The sequence below is a fragment of the Crocuta crocuta genome, unplaced genomic scaffold (genome assembly GCF_008692635.1).
Source record: "Crocuta crocuta isolate KB4526 unplaced genomic scaffold, BGI_CrCroc_1.0 scaffold149, whole genome shotgun sequence".
Classification (NCBI taxonomy): domain Eukaryota; kingdom Metazoa; phylum Chordata; class Mammalia; order Carnivora; family Hyaenidae; genus Crocuta; species Crocuta crocuta.
This window is the reverse complement of record NW_027551561.1, coordinates 1,352,017-1,372,925: the sequence shown is the minus strand read 5'-3', so window position 1 is coordinate 1,372,925 and position 20,909 is coordinate 1,352,017. Positions and strand designations below refer to the sequence as shown.

Sequence of the window (20,909 nt, the reverse complement as noted above, 5' to 3'; positions counted from 1 at the left end):
TGTGGTTGTTCCTAAACCTGTTTACCCAGAAGCTGGTCAGGCTCCTGTAGGTAGAAACCTTGTGAGGAAGCTTTGCTGGTAACCCCTGGTGGCAGGGAGGGGTTCTCTGTGTGCTGTTGTCCAACCACAGAGCATGGCTGTAGGAGGATCAGGCCTGTGTGACTGCCCGCTGACACAGGCGGAGGTGAGGCTCGGAGAGTAGGCCCAAACCTACCACTGACATCACCTTTTCATCTTTAAAAAGTCTTGTCAAGTTTGCATTTTGTTCCATAGTATGGTCTTTAAAATTATTATTATTATTATTAAGTTTGTTTATTTTGAGAAAGAGAGCGTGTGCGTGCACAAGGGAGGGGACAGAGGGAGAGAATCCCAAACAGGCTCCATGTCCATCAGTGAGACGTGACATGGGGTTCGATCCCATAAACTGTGAGATCATGAAAAAAAAAAACCCAAAAACTGTGAGATCATGACCTGAGCCAAAATCAAGAGTCAGATGCTTAATTGACTGAACCACCTAGGAGCTCCTGCAATTTTTATTTTAATGTAAATACTTTTCAATCAAATTAATGCTCCTTGTTTTCCCTGTGGCTTCTTAAAACCCCAGGTGTAGTCTGATATCTCCTGCCACCCCCTTTCCCCAAGGGCAAGGTGCTTTTAACTTTTGCTTGTGGGCGGCTTGTGGGCGGCTCAAGGTTAAGTTAACCACCAAACTGCCCCAGGTTTTACCTTCGAACTCTGCATGCATAACAATAATGCACATGCTTTAAGAGAATACATTTGCTCCCTTTCCATCAGGGTTCTGAGGTAATTCAGGCATCAACCCCAGAGCACTGGAGAAGCCACCATATCTCTGGACCTGCCCTTCCCTCATGTCTGGGTGTGGCCACCTCCACAGAATTTCTGTGTGCTCTATTCTGATTGGGCACGGAATTTGGATTTTAAACTTTGGTGGGTAGAGCAGGTTCCTAGCCTGGCACAGCAGATTCTCGGTCTCCTTTCCCAGAATGCATTGGGGGGGGGTGGTCAGAGCCCAGGTCAGCCCTGCCCTCAGTCTCCAGGTTCCTGGCTCTCTCCACACGGATCTTTAGATCCTCAACTGGAGGGTTGTTGCTTCGGGCTGAAGATGAGCTGTAATCGGAGACAGGGGTGGAGCCTATGGAGCTGGGAACAGCTTCAGGGCTTTATTAACCACCCGCTCCCTGTTGCTAAGCAGCTTTCATTAGCTAGAAGGTCGGCTGCGGTGAGCTCCTCTGGGGAATGGCAAGGAGATGCTAATGAGCTGGGTGAGAAGCGTTGCCTTTCACCTGAGATGTTGCAGCCAACATCAGCACATTCTGAGATTCAGACTCCAGGCAGTTTTTAGTCTGTCTCTTTTCAGTGAAAGGGATTCCTTTTCTCTTCTTCCCACCCATACTGAATGAACAGCTCATTCTCAGGATATCTGGCTTCTGCCTTCCGTCTGGAAACAACCGAATGGTAAGAAAGGCCCTCTGGGGAAGTGGCTCCTCTCACCCTGTCTTGGGGCAGAGCTGAGGGCATATGGTGGTGGTCAGTAGCTGAGACACTAAGTGTGTGACCCTGGCCACAGCAGCCCTGAACAGCTCTGAACATGTCCGGGAAGGTTGATGTACGGACTAAAGGAGTGACACAGGTAAAGCACACAGCATGGAGCCAGGTAGACAGTAGGTGCTAATAAGTGTTACCATCACCACCACCACCACCACCAGCAACTTTCTTCTTTGTTCTTGAAAATGACCCTACAGGGAGCAGGGATGGGTGACATCAGTGAAGGGGATTAAGAGTACACTTAACATGATGAACACCAAGTAATGTTGAATCATTGTGTTGTACACCTGAAACTAAAATACGTTACTCTTGAATTTAAAAAAATAAAGAAAAAGTGACCCTGGGGTGCTTGGGTGGCTCAGTCGGTTAAGCATCTTACTTTGGCTCAGGTCATGATCTCACAGTTTGTGGGTTCGAGCTCCGAATCGGGCTCTGTGCTGACAGCAGGGAGCCTGCTTGGGATTCTGCCTCTCTTTGCACCTCCCCAACTTGCTCTCTCTGACTCTTTCTCTCTCTCAAAATAAACTTAAAAAAAGAAAAGTGACCCTAAAACCTTCCCCATCAAGTCTCCTAGAACCTTCTCCAGGATTCCATATGAGAACCCATGTTTCTGAGAGTTAGAAGTATCTAGAAGATTAGAGAAATTTGAACTCTAGGAACTCAATCAGGGAACTTAATAATATTAGGAAATTTTTATTAATCTTGTAGGCACAGTCAAGGTATTATACACATCTTTTTCAAAGAGTCATCTTTTACAGATACCGACAGAAATATTTATAGATTAAAATATATAACATTTAAAATTTACTTAAAAATAATCTGGGGATAAGTGAAAAAGTGTTTGGATGTGGTATGGGTGAAACAAGATGGGTCATGACTTGACCATTGCTTGGGTTGGGTGATGGGTACATGGGGTTAATTCTGTTGTCCTCTTTATTTTTGTATATGTTTGGGATTTTCCATAATGATTTTTAAATATTTATTTATTTTGGGGAGAGAGAGAGTGCAAGCAGGGCAGAGGGGGAATACAGAGGATTCAAAGTGGCTCTGTGCTGACAGCAGGTAGCCCGGTGCAGGGCTCTAACTCATGAACCATGAGATCATGACCTGAGCTGTAGTTGGTTGAGTGTCTGACTCTTGATTTCAGCTCAGGTTTTGATCTCATGGTCGTGAGTTCAAGCCTTATGTTGGGCTCCATGGTGGGCGTGGAGGGCATGGAGCCTACTTAAAAAAAAAAAAAAAAAAAGGAAAAAGAGGGGGAGAGGATGGGAAGAGGAAGAGATAAAGTGAATACAGACAGCTCTCCTGAGAAATTTTACATAAAGGGGAGCAGCTAAATGGTTCAATACCTGAATGGGGATATAGGACCAAGGGAGGTGGTAGTGGTGGTGTTTGGTTGTTGTTGTTTTTTTGTTTTTTATGTTTATGTACAAATGGGAAGTATCTAATAGGGCAATATTAAAAGTACAGGGAAGAGAAGTGATGTTTGTTGGAATGATGTCCTTGAGAGGTAAAAGGGGCTGGAACCCAGTGTGTAGGTAGATAACCCAGTGTGTAGGTGGCCTTAGAGAGGAGCACAGCCACACCATCTGGGGGATCGGAGAGAAGGCAGGGGATGGCCAGGAGGTGCAGGGGAGAAAGGCATCAATGTTCGCCATCACCTTCGGTGTACTTGAGAAGAAATCAAAGAGCCTCTTGCACCTCTGCGTAGCCTGCAGCTGTAGTCACTCAAAACCTATGGAGATGGGACCTGTTCTTTTACGTAATTGCTGCGGAAGCTCAGAGAGATTAGTGGTTGGCACCAAGTCAAATAGCTAGTAGGGAAAGTAGCCAGAGTTTGAACCCACATGTGTCTTGCTCCAGGGCCTGGGCTGCCCAGGGGTTGGCCTGTCCATGTGGCCTACCTAGGAGAGGAGACTAGGTGTGGGGTATGGAGGAAAGGTTGGCCCTTGTGGAGATGTAGCTCACGTCCCCAAACAGTGGACTCATGGTGTCCAGAGACACTCTGGGAGACAGTGAGCCCCTTGCTGAGCTGAGTGAGGCCAACACTGGCTTGGTTCCGTGGGAAGCCGTTGTGAATGCTGTGTGTGTGGATTCTGCCCTGCATCGCCATCAGGGCAAAGGAGATAGGTCTGTGTGTTAGGAATTTCATTTCCCGGGGCGCCTGGGTGGCTCAGTCGGTTAAGCATCCAACTTCGGCTCAGGTCACGATCTCACGGTCCATGAGTTCAAGCCCCGCGTCAGGCTCTGTGCTGACAGCTCAGAGCCTGGAGCCTGCTTCAGATTCTGTGTCTCTCTCTCACTCTGTCCCTCCCCCGCTCGCTCTCTGTCTCTCAAAATAAAATAAAAAGACATTTTTGAAAAAAAGGAATTTCATCTCCCTTACCTGCTGCTTTCTAGAATCAGGGCAATGCTTTCTCCTCACAATGAAAGTCTGGATGGGAGAGTTGCTTTCTTGTTTCAGGGCGTTGAACAACACTGACTGCCCCCAGAAGCTGAAGCAAACAGCATCAGTAGTGCAGGCTGAGAGAAAATGTGCTCTAGTTACCTTAGAAATGCTTGTTCCAGGTGGAAGCAACTGTTATAAATCCCTGGGTGGAAATAGCCAGCCAGGGAAGTGGGGAGGAGAGAGGAGGAAGATGCCTGGTCTCTCTTTGCTCTTCCCACTTCAGCTGCTACAGACAATACATTGGCTTCTCCCATTGACATTAGAAGAAGTTCCTACTTAATTTTTTTTTTAACGTTTGCTTATTTTTGAGAAAGAGGGAGAGGGAGCGCAAGTGGGGGAGGGGCAGAGAGAGAGGGAGACACAGAATCCGAAACAGGCTTCAGGCTCTGAGTTGTCAGCACAGAGCCCAGTGTGGGGCTCAAATTCACGAACCATGAGATCATGGCCTGAGCCGAAGTAAGACGCTCGACTGACTAATGTGTATTTCTGAGAGACACAGAATGCAAGTGCACGTGTGCAAGAAGGGAAGAGGCAGAGAGAGTGGTAGAGAGGATCTTTTTTTTTTAATTTTTAATGTTTTATTTATTTTTGAGAGAGAGAGAGACAGCGTGAGCAGGGGAGGGTTAGAGAGAGAGGGAGGCACAGAATCAGAAGCAGCCTCCAGGCTCTGAGCTAGCTGGCAGCATAGAGCCCCACACGGGGCTTGAACCCACGAACCGTGAGATCATGACCTGAGCTGAAGTCGGACGCTTAGCCGACTGAGCCACCCAGGCGCCCCGCGAGGATCTGAAGCTGATTCTGCGCTAACAGCAGCAAGCCCGATGAGGGGCTTCCACTCACAAACTGCGAGATCATGACCTGAGCCAAAGTTTGGACGCTCAACTTTGACTGAGCCACCCAGGTGCCCCAGAAGTTCCTACTTAAAAAAAGGCTGCCCATCCCTCCCATTCCTTTACCTCCAGGGAGGCTTCTCCTCTCCTGGCAGTCTTGATTCCACCATCCCAAGCATTCAGCTTTTAAAAATCCTACTCTTGGGGAAAAGCTTGAAAAATAAATTTAAAATTGTAATAAATAATAAATAAATATTGTGCTTTCGGGGCGCCTGGCTGGCTCAGTTGGTAGAGCATGAAGCTCTTGAGTTGTGAGTGTGAGCCCCACGTTGGGCATAGATTACTCTTATTTATTTTTATCTTTTATTAAAATTTTTTAAAGTTTATTTTTGAGAGAGAGTGAGCAGAGAAGGGGCAGATAGAGAGGGGGACAGTGCAAAGCCCAACATGAAGCTTGAACCCACAAACCGTGAGATCATGACCTGAGCCACTCAGATGCCCCTAGAGATTACTTCAAAAAAAATGGTTTTAAATAAAAAAATAATTAAGTATGTTAACTGGCTCACACACACACACACAAAATAATTAAGTAAATAAATAAAAATTTTGATCTAAGTGGTATCCTCAAAACTCCAGGACCCAAAGCAGCCACCTGTGTCTGGCTGCCCCACCCAGCACTTCCCTCGCTTGAGTTCTCTATGGCAATAAATACACCCGGACTCCCCCTGTTGCACAGATGGCAGACGGCAGAGGTGGGGGAGCAGGAGCTACTCGCCACACCTGCTGCTCCCATTACCATCCCTTCTTGGCTCAGCACCTGGGGCTTAGCCTTCGCGTTAAGCTGTGCTAACTCTGGTTGCTGTGTCCCTGTATCTCAGCCAACTGGCCTAGTTCTCTGAAGGCGATTCAGTGGATCCCCCTGTTACCAGGCCCCGGGGCTGCTGAGCACAACTTTAAATATAGGTGTGTATGTGAGAGCCAGGGCTGCTGCTGAGGCTCCCTAGGCTGGCTGAGGACCCTTCTCAATCACTGCTTCGTGTGCTGGAGAGCCATCCTTTTAGTCCATTTTTAAAACTTTAAAAAAAAACAAAAACAAAAAACTTTTTTAGGGGCACCTGGGTGGCTCAGTCAGTTGAGTGTCCGACTTGAGCTCAGGTCATGGTCTCGCAGGTTGTGGGTTCGAGCCCCGCATCAGGTTCTGTGCAGACAGCTAAGAGCCTGGAGCCTGTTTCAGATTCTGTGCCTTCCTCTCTCTCTGCCCCTACCCCGCTTATGCTCTCTGTGTCTCAAAAATAAACTATAAAAAAAATTAAGTTTTTTTTTTTTTAATGTTTTATGTATTTTGAGGGGGAGGTGGGGGGAGAGAGAATCCCAAACAGGCTCCGCACTGTCAGTACAGCGCCTGACAAGGCAGGGCTTGAACTCACAAACCATGAGATCCTGAGCCCAAATCAAGAGTCAGACGCTCAACCAACTGAGCCACCCAAGCACCCCAGTTTTGGTCCATTCTTGTGACACCTCAGCTTGTCCCAGCCCACAGTGAATTGTTTCTCTGGTCCTCGCCCAGCTCACACCACCTGTCGCTTACCTAAGCAAAGCCCAGATATTCCTTTGGGTGTGGGGAACTAAGCCAATTGGGAGGGATTGCTGCAGGAGCTGATGAAGGACTGGGTGCCCATAAACAGACCCAGCCTTTCTGAGTTTTGTGAGTTTTGATTCACCTCCAGGCTAGAGAAAGTCTCTAGCATCGTCTCATGATAGAATCGTGGTATCTGGGTTGGATGGTCACCTGCTTAATTCTTATAATTATTATTCCAAATTGGTAACGTATTACCTGGTTCAAAAATCAAAACTGTACAGAAAGAAGATATACAGTGAAAAGTTTACTCCTTTTCCTGCCACCATTTACCCACTTTCCCCCCACTTACCCGTTCCCACACAGGTAACCACTACCACTTTGTTTCTTCTACATCCTTCCTGAGTTTTTACCCTAATAAAAGAAATTGTATTGTTTTACTATGCATGATCCCTTCTTGTAATGAAAAAGTATCCAGTCATACCGCTCTGCATCTTGCTTTAGGAGACTTTTCATTGTTAGTTCCTAGAAAATATCCGCATTCTTTTGCAGAGTTGTATCATAATCTATTGTGTGAATGTCCCATATATACTTAACCTGTCCACACCGATGGACATGAGGATAGTTTCCAGTCTTTTGCTGTTGTAACTAAGTACTCTTGCAGTTAGAGCTGTAAGCTCGATTCTCAGAAGAGGCCAGAGGTTATTTGCAATGGTGATAGATGGTGGGTGCCACATTACCTCCACGGGAGTGGTGCCGGTCAGCTCTTCCCCCAGCAAGGTCTGAGAAGATGTAGTAACTTCCTGGATCCCTTCCATCTCTATCTACCAGTGTCTTCTCTGTTATAAATTGGACTCCTTGGAATAGTTAAATCGGTATGTAAGGAGTTGTGAGTAGGGCCCCCTAGGATTCTGTTAGCACTTGTGCTCTCCAGCCCCATTTAACCTTTGTCAAGCCCCATAACTTAATAGACTTTATTGGGACATCAGAGGCTGGTGAGGGAAAGTTCCAGGGCTAGTCTGGGCCTGTAATTCCCAGCTTTTCCCTCGGTAGATGGTGCCAGACCTTTTGGCGAGGACATGTCCACAGCAAGTTTCTTGCAGTTCCCTGGGACTTCTTGTGAGTCGGATGGGATGACAGAGTAGAGAGGGGACCACAACTCCAAAGTTCCAGGAGTAAGGTGAGGGGTGACAGGGTTATGCTTGTTGAATCATGTCTGTTTCTGTTTTGATTCATTTACCCAAACCTTTCCACACCAACCAGTGACCAAATACAGTGTTGATTTTTATTAATTAGTACACTGAGCTGGATGGTGTCAGTGATGTGTCACTCCTCTTCTGGTGGCTCTCGAGTGGCTGTGTGTGGTACCGGGACCCCGTGGGACAGGGCATCCTGAGCCTTCACTTAGGAGGAGGAGGGCTTCAGCGGACTTGGTGCTTGAGTCATGATTGGCATCTCCTGCCACGGCCCTCCCCCTAGGGAAGGGTCATGCTGGCAGTCCGGGGCAGAAAGCTGAATAAGGAGCTGGTGGTCTGTTGGTGCTCTGGGCCTTCAGTCAGGAGAGAGAGGCGTGGGCCTCTGGCTCCTTCCTCCTGGGCAAGGCTGCTTGACAGTCCTCCCTGGGGACTGAGGGCAGCAGGAGAGTTGGACCTTGTTGCTGATGGCTCTGCAACCGAGTTCTGAGTGGTGCACGCTGTATATGGTGGGGGAGGGAGCGTCTTTATACTTCCACCTCTGAGTTTCAACCAGTGGAACCGTCTGTGGCTCAGGGCAACCCAGAAGTCTTAGAGCAGGGATTCGAGAACTTTTGGGGGTCATGTATTCCTTTTAGAAGCTAAAAACTTGAATCTTTATCCAGACAAAGAACACTCACCTGGTCATGCTGGAGCACACAGACAGCTTTGTATGCAATATCCGGGGGTCTTTGGAAGGCACAGAAGCCCATCCACAAACCCTCAATTCTTGATCATTGTTAGTGTTACTATCATTATGTTACTATTTTGCCTACACGCTGCACACAGTATTTTTCATTGTGCATGCTGATTTTCTGTGGTGGACAGCCCTGTTCAAATGGAGAAGGACAAGTGCAGTTTGAAGAGTCACTGGCTGAGGAGCCCATGGAACTGGGGTAAAAATACCTGGCATAGAGGATCGTTTACTTTGCTTGGAAAGTAGAGAGTTGAGAGAGATTTCTCCCTCCCCAGACATTGCCTGGCACCCTGCCTGCATTTCACAGAAGGAACGTAGGGGCTGTGGGGGGAGCAAGAGGGTACTAGGCGTGATGTTTGGGCTTCTCTACTTGCAGTAATTGCTAAGGAGTCCTCCGCTCCCCCCAGAGAGCCCTAATGCCTGTGTTCAGAGGCTGCCAGAGAGGGTGGGTGAGCCCAGGCGGGATGGGAGTGCTGCTTCCCGCCATTCCCAGGCTCCCTAGCCTGGCTGCATTTACAGTCTCCTGGGGGAAGGTGGGAAAGCTAATGGCTCATTATGCCAACAATTAGTCACCTCACTGAGGCACATGATTCCCTGCAGGACTGGTGCCACCTGCTGCCACTCTGACCGTGTTCAGTGCCGCTTCTCTCTGGAGCACTCTGAATGGGGCATACGGTCCCAGGAAATGGTCACCACTTTCCTGTAGGTGCTGCAGCCCCAGGACCAGGAGACTGGGACTCACTCACCCGTACACCACAGGGCCACACAGGACCTCCAGAGACCAAGGGGACAGCCATGGAGTAGAGAATGGAGCAGAGACTCCCCCACATGCCCCGTACACATAAATGTGTAGATACGTCTGTCTGCCTACACACGTGCACATACATGTATGAACATGCTGTGAAGGAAAGGCTGTGCCTTATAAAATAAACTCCTCTGAGGCCCAACCATGGAAGAGCCCAGAAGGAAACATGTAGGAGGAGGAGGGTCCTGCCTTCTTTCCCCTCCCTTGGAATGCTCTCACTGGGTCTGGCCTCCAGGTTGGTCCCAGGACTCTCTCCAACTTTTTTTTTTTTACATTTATTTATTTTTGAGAGGCAGAGCACAAATGGGGGACAAGCAGGGAGAGGGAGAGCGGGAGTCACAGAATCTGAAGCAGGCTCCAGGCTGTGAGCTGTCAGCACAGATCCCGGCGTGGGGCTCGAACTCACAGACCATGAGATCATGACCTGAGCTGAAGTCGGACACTTAACCAACTGAGCCAGCCAAGCGCTAGCTCTCTCCAACTTATGACTTCAGTACAGGAACGGGCCAGACAAAACCCTTATAGAACAGCAGTGACTGCCTACCAGTTACTAAAAATGAAACGAAAACCAGGTGAGAGCCTGGGCTCACTGGTCGTTTCCTAAGCTCAGGCTTCATATTCTAACGACACTAGTCACAGTCGACTTGGGACGCCTCAGTTCCCCTGTTCCTGAGAAAATGGCATCTCCACCCACCTCTGGGCAGCACATCTCCGATGTGCCCTCTCTTCTTCCTGACAGAAAGAGGTCTTGTAAAAACCCAGCCCTTGTAGCTTAACTGTGGCATAGGATCTTGCCAGAAAGGGCTGAGGGTGCAGGACCCGACAAGAATTGAGTGCCTCCTGAGTGCCAGATTCATGCAAGGGCTTTATGCACTTCATATCATGTAACGTTTCACACCAGTCCTGAGTAGCCCCACTTCACAGGTGACAGCAGTCTCAGAGTGTTATCACCTACGTTTCCCAGGGGTAGCAAGTGACTGCACTAAGCTTCAGACCGTGTTCTGACTCACCCCTCCAGCATAGCACTTGTCAACCCATGCAGAAGAGTACCTGTGACATAAGGGGAGTCCTCCTCCCACCTGTGGCACCCCCAACAGACCTGGAGAAGGTGAAAGGGACTAGGCCACGGTTTGGGGTCCTGGGTCATGGTCCTGGCTCTGCCACTATGTGACTATAGTCCAATCCCTTCCCCTTTCTGGGTTTTTCCCTCCTTGACAATGGCCTCCTTGATAATGGCCAAGCACCACCCTCATACATATTACTATGTTTAGGCTGTACACAGGGCAACTTCCCACCCTTTCCCACCAAGCCCATCCTACAGATGGAGAGGATAACGCTAGTCCCTAAAAACATGAATGAGTGAAGGGAAACCCTCCCAGCATGGGAAATAGAAACCTCTCACTCTTGGCTGCAGGGCTCGTCAATAATTCAGGGGCTGATGTTGGGTCTGATCTCTGCAGTGGCCTCATCAATATTTCAGTTCCTTCCCACAGCCCTGTTCCTTAGCAACCACATCATCCATGCTTTCCAGGAGGGCTGCCCACAGCCCATGTCCTATAGGTGCATTTCTTGCTTCTCCTTGTGGGCAGGGGAGGAGCCACTGGGACTGGCAGCTTTGGGCCTCACAGCCCCAGGGGCGATGCTGCATACAGAAGGCATGACACATGAGGCGAGGGACAGAGAGAGGGACGGCATGGCATCAGTCCCTGCAGGTCCACCCTGGCCAGAGACCGGGAGGAGAATTTTGGAAGGTGGTTGGGGCATGTCTCCATGGTTTGCCTGAGACTGAAACCCCTCCCCCTCATCCCAGCATTGCTCCTCTGCTCTCCATAGGTATGAGGAGGAGGAGTGTTTCTCTCTTTCTCCCTGTTCCCCGGGCTCAGTTGCTGGTTCCCTTTGTGGCTCAGGTGCAGTGGAGGCTTGCCTCCTACATCAGCTGAGGCGCCGCGCTGCTGGCTTCCTGCGCAGTGACAAGATGGCGGCCCTGTTCACCAAGGTGGGGAAGACGTGCCCAGTGGCTGGGGAGATTTGCCATAAGGTACAGGAGCTACAGCAACAAGTAGAGGGCAGGTGAGCCCCAGGCCAGCTCCTCCCATTCCTCCCTTCTGCTCTTGCACTTGGCATTTCCTACTTCCCAGGTTGGCTTCCTGGGCTCATCTCTTGCTGGACCCCTAGGCTGAGAGACCAGCCTAAGGGTGGCGGTTGGCTCCTTTTGCACACAATGCCCTGCCCCCTACTTCAACCCCTCATCTTAGTCCTCTGGGTTCTTGTGGCACCGAACTCTCCTCCCAATGCCACCAGTCCCCAGTGCCACCAGTCCCAGGCCTACCCCCCTCAGGCCCTCACACTTCTGAAGCCCACCTTCCTTTGCAGGAAACCCTCAGCAGGCAACCAGGATGCCCTGCGGAGACAGGGCTCTGCCAGCGGGAAGGCTCCGGCTCTCAGCCTACAGGCCTTGAAACACATATGGGTACGCACAGCGCTCATCGAGAAAGTGTTGGACAGGGTCATGCAGTACCTCGTGGAAAACTGCAGGTGACTGCCCCATCCCCCAGGCAGTCCCTCCTTGGGGCCCGCCTCCTGAGCAGACCTTCAGCCCTACCCCTCAGCATGCTTGCTTATCCACAATAGCCTATAGGCATGCCCGTCTTCCCCTCTAGCACCCCTAAGGCATAGGCCACACCAGGCACCCCACCGAGAGCTCAGGCCTTTGGACTCACTTCTTAGTGATTCACATGAATGTGGCCTCTGTGCGGATGTTCCTGCTTGGTGAGCTTGACTGCCCTTTAGTGAGCCTCCTGTCTGTCTCTCCCCCTGGCAGCAAGTACTACGAGAAGGAGGCGTTACTGGCAGATCCTGTATTTGGCCCCATCTTGGCCTCTCTTCTAGGTGAGCCTGAGAGCAGAGAGGCTGGTGCTGGGCTAGTGGGGGCTGAGGGACAGGTGCTGAGGGGGCACTGTGTGAGCTGAATCCTGCCTTCACAGTGGGACCTTGTGCCTTGGAGTACACCAAGCTCAAGACCGCTGATCACTACTGGACTGACCCCTCTGCTGATGAGCTGGTCCAGAGGCACCGTATCCGGGGTCCCCCTAATCGCCAGGACTCCCCTGCAAAGCGTCCAGCCCTAGGAGTAGGTATCCCTCCACCCACCCTCATACTTATCCAGGCTACGCCCATGGGCCTGTATGGAAGGGCAGTTTGGCCTCCATGTCTTTGCAGACACAATCTGGACCTTGGAGATGCACCAAGGTAGTGGTTACCTCAGGAGAGCCTTTCATCCACCCTGGCACTTACATAAATGCCAGGAACACACCACTGGTCCATGGCCGGAGAGCAGAGGGTGGCCAAGAGCAGGCCCAGGACAGAATAGACCCTTGGGTCAGCTAGAGGGTCTGTGTGGGATCTTAGCATTCTCTGAGGCTGATTCCCAGGGCTGGGGGCTGAGCTGTGCCTTTCTGTACAGATTCGGAAGCGGCATTCAAGTGGCAGTGCATCAGAGGACAGGCTGGCGGCCTGTGCCCGCGAGTATGTGGAGTCCCTGCACCAGAATTCAAGGACACGGTTGCTCTATGGCAAGAACAATGTGCTGGTGCAGCCGGTAAGAAAACTTTAATGCCCACCCCTCCTCTCCCTCTTCTGAAGTCCCCAGGATTAGAACCTTCCAGTCACATTTGTCCCGTTCTTCGGGGGCTTGACTGGAGAGAAGGGTGAGAAAGAGCCCTGCCCCTCACTTCACAGTCATAAGCCTTGTGCCCAGCCTTGAGTTGGCAGGAGGCAAGAATGGCATCTGCCCTGGCCAACTGAGAACCAGGCTGTCCAAGGGGAATGGCAGCCAGAAGGCACACCCGGCTTGGGTATGGTAGGCCCAGGACATACCTGGCATCCGGGAGACTAACAAGACAGAGCCAGTAGCAGCAATAGGCCAGCCAGGGAGAGGAGGTGCCCACATTTGCATGTGGCTCATGTTCTCCCAACTTGCTCCTGGCCTCCATTCCAGGATCCTGTGACTGTGCTAGGCAGCCTCCCCAGCTCCCGCCTGGAGCTTACTTCCCCTGCGCCTCCCCCAGGAGCCTCGGCCCCTCATCACTTCTGCCTTCTGCTGTGTCTCCTCCCCATAGAAGGAGGACATGGAGGCTGTCCCTGGCTACCTCTCCCTGCACCAGTCTGCAGAGAGCCTAACTCTGAAGTGGACCCCCAACCAGCTCATGAACGGGACTCTGGGGGACTCCGAGCTGGAGAAAAGGTGGGGGCTCTGGGACTCCCTCCCAGAAGCCCGGGAAGGGTGGAGGGGCCTACCTGGGGGGGAGGGGGAGTGGATAGACTCCGCTTACTCTGGGAGGCAGGCCTCACTCCTTATCCTGATGCCAAGAATCACAGGAATAGGCTGCCTGGAGAGATTCCCAAGCTCTCTAAGATCAACCCAGGCCTGGCATGAAGAGGTCTGCCTGAGCCAAGCTCTAGGCAGCTGAGACTGCTGGGCTCGGTGCCATGACACCACGGGGCCCTGAGGGACATGGCTGACTGAGGTCACTTCTCAGCTGTGGTCCTCTGGTCTTCAGGGCAGTTTCACAAGTGTTGGTGATGGGAGATGAAAAAAGCGGATGACAGGTCTTGGGACACAGTGACACCAATCTGGTTCCTTTCCAGCGTTTACTGGGACTATGCCCTGGTTGTGCCCTTCAGTCAGATCGTCTGCATCCATTGCCATCAGCAAAGTGAGCCTCCCTTGTCCTGGGTACAGGGTGAGGGGAAAGAGACTGCCTTCTCCCAGCCACACGCTGCGCATGGCCCGTTGGATGCCCTGTCCGCCTCCTGTCTTCCCCGTGCTTCATTGTTTTCCCACCCAAGGGAGGCCTGGCCGACTGGGCTGTGGTGATGGCTGAGCGGACTCAGGGAGGCCCAGCCTCACCCGCCCTCATACACCCGACAGAGAACGGCGGCACACTGGTGCTGGTGAGCCAGGATGGCATCCAGAGGCCACCACTGCACTTCCCACAGGGAGGTCACCTGCTGTCCTTTCTGTCCTGCCTGGAGAATGGGCTTCTGCCCCGAGGACAGCTAGAGCCCCCGCTCTGGACCCAGCAGGGGAAGGTACCTCAGGGCTTGGAACATTCGAGTAAAGGGATGTTTGAGGGGGGGTTCCCTGCTCACCTTCCTTCCCTTCTCCATATGGAGTTCTTATAGGCTGCCTTGGGTGGGACCCTGGATCAGACTCTGCGCTGCATAGGCTGACCACCCACCCTTCCCTCCACAGGGGAAAGTGTTCCCCAAGCTACGGAAACGCAGCAGCGTGCGGACTGTGGATGTGGAGGAGATGGGCACCGGGCGGGCCACAGACTATGTGTTCCGGATCATTTACCCTGGCCACAGGCACGAGCACAGTGAGTATCCCAAGCCTCATCGGTGGAGGAAGGGAGAAAGATGCTCAGTGGTGGAGTGCAGTGTCCCCCAGGAGGGGTTACAGTCAGGGTCCACTCACTGACCAGGCTGGGTTGAGAGGAGCAGTTCATTACTCAGCCTCTCCCCAGACCTTCCCCTGCATATCCTCCCTCTGAGAAGCTACTTCTCTCTTCCCTAGCTGTCTTCCCCAGCCTCGTCACCACAAGGTTCTTAGCTCAGCCGATATTGTACACTATTCTCTTAGCCTTTCCTTCCTTTCCCCAAGAAAAAAAATGTGAGACCAGAAATAGAAGATGGAGAACTCTCCATTCCTCCTGGGCCCATGACCTGACCTCCACAGGACAGCCTGGGTACAGAATTGGTGCTTCTTTTTGACTGGTGCAGATTATTCACTGACTCCTCCAGAGCCAGAGCCCTTCTCAGACAAGCTACTGATGAGGGGAGCTTTAGCTGGGGCGGGGGTGCACCTGACGAAGGGGAAACTTGGAGCTGCCTGGGGGACCTTGGGGACTGCGATGCTGAAAAGGTGGCTTGGCGCTGATGGGTCCTGCCCTGCCTGCACACCTTTGGGCCCATGGGGCCTGTGCGTAGGTATCTGGTGACATCAGAGTTCCCTTTCTGGTCTGAGTGCTTATGCCCTATAGGCCAGACTCCCCAATCTTGAGGACAAGTTCAGAGAATTTACCAGCATGGAGCATTTACTGCCAGCAGGACCACCTGCTCCCTAAATTTCCCAAATTGTGCCAGTAAGTTGTCAGCAAGTTGTTTCTGTATTAGTGGACAGAGTACCCAGAATGCTACCACACAGCCATAGCACAACCAGCCCCAGCAGCCTTGAAGGGCACGAGACATGGGGCTCCCCTCCCAGAGGGACCCAACCAGGAGACCTGTCTTGCGTCAGAATGTGTTCGCAAATCGGGCATTTAATCTTGGGCTGTTGCTCGGCTTAGATTACTCAGTCTCCACTTCCCCTCTTTAAGCCTTGGCATTTCCCAGTTCTGGTCACTTTGCTTCAAGGACCGCTTCCCCAGAGGGTGAGCCAGGGCCCCAGGAGCCAAAGCCCAGCCGAGTGACTCAGACTCCTCGAGAGTAGCTCTGGGCAAACCTTGGGGAAGTTTGGATTTACAGTCTGAAGAGGGGATTTGGGGTAATCTTCAGATGTGGTTTAGCCTGACCGTGTTGTGAGCTACAGAATGATCAGGATCCGACTATCGTACCCAGCCTTGGCTGGGGCCGGGGAGCTCCTGAGCCGCCTGCCTGTCCCAGCTGGACCCTCTCTTTCACGACCCTTGCTCCCCCGTCAGTTCTGTCTTCTGTTCTTCCTAGAGAGGGTCTCCTCCAGTGGAGCTTTGGAGCTGCCGCTTTCCCTCACTTTCTTCCACACTCGCCCCAATAAAGGATCCGGAGAGCTCTCCATCCAGCATCCCCTTCTCCGTGCCTGGCAGGTTCCAGGTGACCCAGACTCTGTTCCCTCCCCATAAGGAGGAGTCTGGTCCCTCCTGCCTGGACCAGGGTCCTCACGCCTCTGCCTCTCTCGCTGTTCTCTTTGAGCAGTCACTATTAACTACCACCACCTAGCGGCCAGCCGCGCGGCCTCGGTGGACGATGATGAGGAAGAGGAGGATAAACTGCACGCGATGCTCTCAATGATCTGCTCGCGGAACCTCACAGCTCCCAATCCGATGAAAGGTTTTTATCCCTGCCCCTCTCCTGCCCCGCCTCACCCCCTGGCCCACCTGCCACCCACCGCAGGGGCTCGGACGGCAGTGTTGGCATTATGGGACTGGTGCCCAGGGCCGTCCCCCATCAGGAGGCAGGTCAGGGAGGGTGGGATGGGGCGCCGTCAAGAAGAGGGGATGGTACAAAGAGCAGGTGGCTCTGTGCTCCCCACCTGGTTAGTGTAAGGAGAGGGCTTCACGCCTGAGAGGGAGGATCGTCTGCTAGGAAGATCTGACTATCGGGAGCCTCGAATGGCTCTCTGAGCACTGTTCCCGCTCCTGGGGGTCGTGCTAGCACACCTGGGGCAGTGTCTCTTTGTGCCCTGCCGGCAGGGAAGGCTGGCCCCTTGGCCTTGGACCTCTGATCCCTGACTTAACAGAAACAGGATAGAGGCACCAGGCCCCTCCTGGACAGGGATGGAGGCTGGGTACGCGAATGAGTCCTGTGGCTCAGGGGAGGTGCTGGAGCCACCATGGAAAGAGACCCAGGGCTGGGTTTACCCAGCAGGACTGAGGGCTCCGGCAGGTACTGCCTGGTGCTTCATCTTGAAACCTAGAAATAAATGTGCCAGGGATATAAGATAGGTGTTTCCCTCCTTCACAGAGCCCGGAATCCACAGGTACAGAGGTCCCTTCATTGTAAACGACACAGCACAGTGCCCACAACCTTCAGCATTTGCTCCTCTGTCTACCACCCATCTTTCTTAGCACAGAGCTAGGCTGCTAGAGAGGGAACCCCACTCTTTTTTTTAGAAAGTGACCGGCCAGGGGACCTGAGAAGGCTAGGCTGGGATACTCAAGGGAAAATTGGTTATGAAAGGGCTGGGGCCAGCTCTCTCGGAGTTTAGGGGAACTTCCCCACCCCACCCTGCCCGTGCCACAGAATTCATTTCTTCTCCCCTTTCCCTGCCCCTACAGAAGGTACCTAAGAATATGTGACGCCCTCTTATGCTTCCACAAACTTCCGCCAAACAGCCCAGTTCCTTAGCCCAGCCACCAAAGCACCCATGGGTGTCCCCCCTCCCTGGGAAAGCGAGTCCATGGCCCAGCACACATCCAGCACTCCCTCAGCACAGCCCACCGCATGCCTGCCCTGGTGCCTCCCTCCCAGCCCTCCTGGTAGAACCCACAGGCCAGCCGGGGCAGGAGTGCAGGGCAGCCTGCCGTCTGGCCCCTTGCAAACCTGGGCTCGGGGCCCATGCTTATTTACAGGATAATGGACTTTGAGCAGTGTGGGTAGGCTGAGTCAGGAAGGACAGGGATCCCTAGGAACTGATTTCAAGCTTAGGCTGGAGGTCCCAGAAGAGACCCCATCCTGGCAGACTTGGTGCCAGGAAGCCCGCCCCCAACAAGTCAGGGCTGAGGCCTCTAGGGTCAGAGAAGCCTCCATGCGCGTGGAGACCCAAGTGCTCAGGGCTTGTCTGCTCTTCCTCTTGGGGGAACTCGGGAGCCAGACCAACCCAGTAGGCAACCCCTGGGCCCCCAGTACTTGGGAAAGGGGAGGAGGCAAAAGAGGAGAATCAGCAGGTGGTTGGGGATTTGACACGGGAGCCCCCACCTCCACCCCAGTCCATAATGACAACACTGTTGAGTCCGTTCTACTAGCCGTTGCTTCTCAGGCCTGCGACATGCTTGACTTGTGCATGTGACTCAAGTGGCGGGTGTCCAGACTCTCCTCCCTTTCCCCCACCTCTCCTCCTTTTCCTGCTGCCTCCCCACAGAGCAGAGATGCTGTTCACTCTAATTCTGCTCCAGGCCAGGCACCTTTCACTCGGAGTCTTAGGGGCTGTGGGGTTCAACCACCCTGATTGTTTTTGCTTCAAACTTTCCTCATGCTCAGAGGAGAGAGTCAGAGTCAAAGCTGGCCCAGCAGACCCCTCCCCCCACCCAATGTCCAGCCTGCTGCCCCTCACCCAGTTACTCCAGAGCTCCAGCTGTCTGCACTGGGTTAATTCAGAGATGTGGTGTTCAATGCTGGCTGGTTCAGCTCCTTCCTGGAGAATTAAGGTGAAGAGCATTGACCCAGGAGTCTTGCCTTGGTTGGGCCCTACTTTCTGGGCATGAGCTTGTTTGCCTGTGTGCCCTCCACCTTCCTCCTCTGCACCTGTGGCGCCCCCACCTCCCCGCCTGTTGCCTGCTGCCTGCCTGGCTGGGCCTGCTCCCGCCCCCTTCCCACGACTGGTCTCTGTCCTGCCTGCTGCAGGGGCCTGAGCTGGGCTCCTGCCCCACCCCACCTGCATTTGCCCCCTCCCTCTTCCCACTTTTCGGGCATGGCTTGCAACTCCTCACTCCCAGAGCCGCAGCCCCTCTACACCAAGTATATTCCCTTAATTTGCCTCCTGGTGGAGCTGAAGGGCCAGATATCTACAAAAACCCCAGCTGTGGGGCTGGGAAGAAAGCCTCAGGCCAAGACAGGGCATCCTTCAAGGGGGGTGGAGGGGGCTCAGCTCACCCCTTCCCACCAAGACGCACCCAGAGCTGGAGTCTGGCTCCCACAAAAACTAGTCCTACATCTGCTCCAGACTCCTGGCAGGGCCAGGGCACAGGCTGTACTTCGTAGGAAAAACTGCTTGAAACAAGTCTCTCCACATGTCTCTCTTTCCTCCTTCTTCCCTCTTCCGTGCTGCCCCCCCCCCTCCCCCGGCATCGTCTCCTGGCCCTTACACTTTCTGCCCTGACTTTGCTTCATCTTTGTGACTCACTGGACCTGCCAGAGCCCCCTGTAAGCGGTGTTCTGCCCCACTCCGGCCCTGGGAACTCTGAAGGGTCTTGAGTGCTGATTCAGACCAGCTGAGCTGGCCCCGTCTGCTGGCGGTGTAGATAGGTCCAAGGAGCCATCTTCTGAGGCTGCGCCTGGCACATTCTTCTGGACGGTGGAACTATGTGCCCAGCCACCACCTCCACAGTGGCCTGGCAGCCCCGGGAGTTTTGCCCTTCCTGCCAGCTCACCTGTGTGTTTGGAGGAGGCCACCATGCCGCATGCAGGCAAGGCGAGGATGGAGAACTCAGGAAGAACCCATGTGAGCTGGCAGCGGGAGCACCTGGCCTGGGTGGGGAGCACTGCTCCTCCTTAACCATGAGATCTAGAACCCTCAGAGGGCTGATGAGGTCTGGGGACCGGGACAAGTGGGTCCAGGATCCTCAGGAGCTCTGATCAGGGAAGACTCCAGGTGTGGAGAGGTTCAAAGCATGCGGTATTCCAGGCACCTTCCCGCGCATCTCAGAGTTTGTCCAAGAGGACCAGGCTGAATCCCCAAAGGCCAAGCCAGCGAGCGGTGTTTTAGAGAGCTTAGACTTTCGTTCCTTCTCTGCTTTTCTCCTCCCTCTGGAAAAGCAAGTGTTCATTCCGTTGCTGCTAGCAAGTTGGAGAGAACAGACACACGTACCCACAGTTCAGTCCAAGTATCTTCTCATAAGCAGAAAGACTAGTTGGAGGGTGGGAGATGTCAGGCACCCTCTCTCCCACCGTTTCCATCTCTGGGCTCCGTACCAGGCAGGCACCACCCCTATGGATTGCTACCAATGGGTGACTTCATGCTGCAGCTCTGGGCACAGAGGTGGGCATGCTACAGGGTGCATGGGGGAGGAGGCCTGCCAGGCCCTGACCAGGGCCCCCTTCCTGTCCTCAGATGCTGGTGACATGATCGAAATGCAGGGCTTTGGGCCTGGCCTGCCAACCTGGCACCTGGAGGCCCTGTGCAGCCAGGGCCCCTCCTGCCTCTCCTGCTCCCCTGGCAGCTCCCCGTATGCAGCCCCCAGCCATTGCAGCTGTGTCCCTGACCGGTGAGTGGGCAGGGCCCAGAACACAGCTCCCTGTGGGTATGTCTGTGGGCATTCTGCCCTTAGGGGCTGTGTCCCTTGTCTGACAGGGTGGCCTCAAGTTGGACAGACCTGGGTTCGAATTTCACTTCTGCTACCTATGTGACTTTGGCAAGTTATTGAGTCTCTGTGAGCCTCTACGTTTCTGAGCCTCAGTTTCCTCATCTGTAAAATGGGAATAATACCACCTGCTTCGTAAGGTACCTGTAAGGATTAAATGAGGTGTATGACTCCTATGAGTGCCCAGAGCTGTGCCTGGCACCATGGTAGGTACCCAGTACTTACGAGCTCCCCTTCCCAATGTGACTATAGATTCTGCCATCAGGCTGTACCTCTGAGGACACACACCAGACATCTGGGCATCTGCCATGTGCCAGGAGCGGTGCATGAGTGGCAGTTGTGTGCAGGTCACACGCCAGCACTCGATGTTTTTGCGAGCTGCTCTCTTTTACCTGTTACTCCTAATGCCCCTGAGGTGGTTCTCTCCATTTTCACATGAGGAAACCCAGATTCGCCAACATGAAGTAAAGTCAGTTGCTCAAGGTCCCTTGGGTGGTTGGGGGCCAGGCTGGGTCCCTAGGGTGGCTGGCACACACAGGGACCCCACAGACATGCTGCTGGGCTGTGGATCCTGCTCCTCGTACCATCCGAGCACCTTACCTGTCCCCAAGACAGGATGTCCTTCTCTCTACCTCTCCCCACCAGAGGGGCCGTAGCCCCTCCTCTCTGAACTAGGTTATTTCCCCAGGCTGCCGCTCAGGCTGCTGTGTGAGAGCATGAAGAGGCAGATCGTGTCCCGGGCCTTCTACGGCTGTGA

The 20,909-nt window shown here is 53.1% G+C and overlaps 1 protein-coding gene across 8 annotated transcripts in view; it reads left to right on the top strand.

The window, feature by feature from the left end:
- The window catches only part of SGSM2 (small G protein signaling modulator 2), a 45,559-nt gene that overhangs the window by 7,647 nt on the left and 17,003 nt on the right, over positions 1-20,909 (top strand). For 6 of the 8 annotated variants that reach the window (XR_013331495.1, XR_013331496.1, XM_077749884.1 and 3 more), the window contains exons 3-14: positions 11,063-11,225; positions 11,529-11,690; positions 11,977-12,044; positions 12,140-12,285; positions 12,619-12,753; positions 13,274-13,398; positions 13,803-13,870; positions 14,086-14,246; positions 14,410-14,536; positions 16,110-16,244; positions 19,903-20,056; positions 20,841-20,905. Coding sequence is in view for 6 of the 8 variants with exons in the window: in XM_077749884.1 (XP_077606010.1) it covers positions 11,063-11,225; positions 11,529-11,690; positions 11,977-12,044; positions 12,140-12,285; positions 12,619-12,753; positions 13,274-13,398; positions 13,803-13,870; positions 14,086-14,246; positions 14,410-14,536; positions 16,110-16,244; positions 19,903-20,056; positions 20,841-20,905 (1,509 nt within the window). In the remaining 2 variants the exon portion in view is untranslated. The remainder of the gene's footprint in view (positions 1-11,062; positions 11,226-11,528; positions 11,691-11,976; positions 12,045-12,139; positions 12,286-12,618; positions 12,754-13,273; positions 13,399-13,802; positions 13,871-14,085; positions 14,247-14,409; positions 14,537-16,109; positions 16,245-19,902; positions 20,057-20,840; positions 20,906-20,909) is intronic. The other 2 variants (XM_077749882.1, XM_077749886.1) reach the window with 1 other exon arrangement.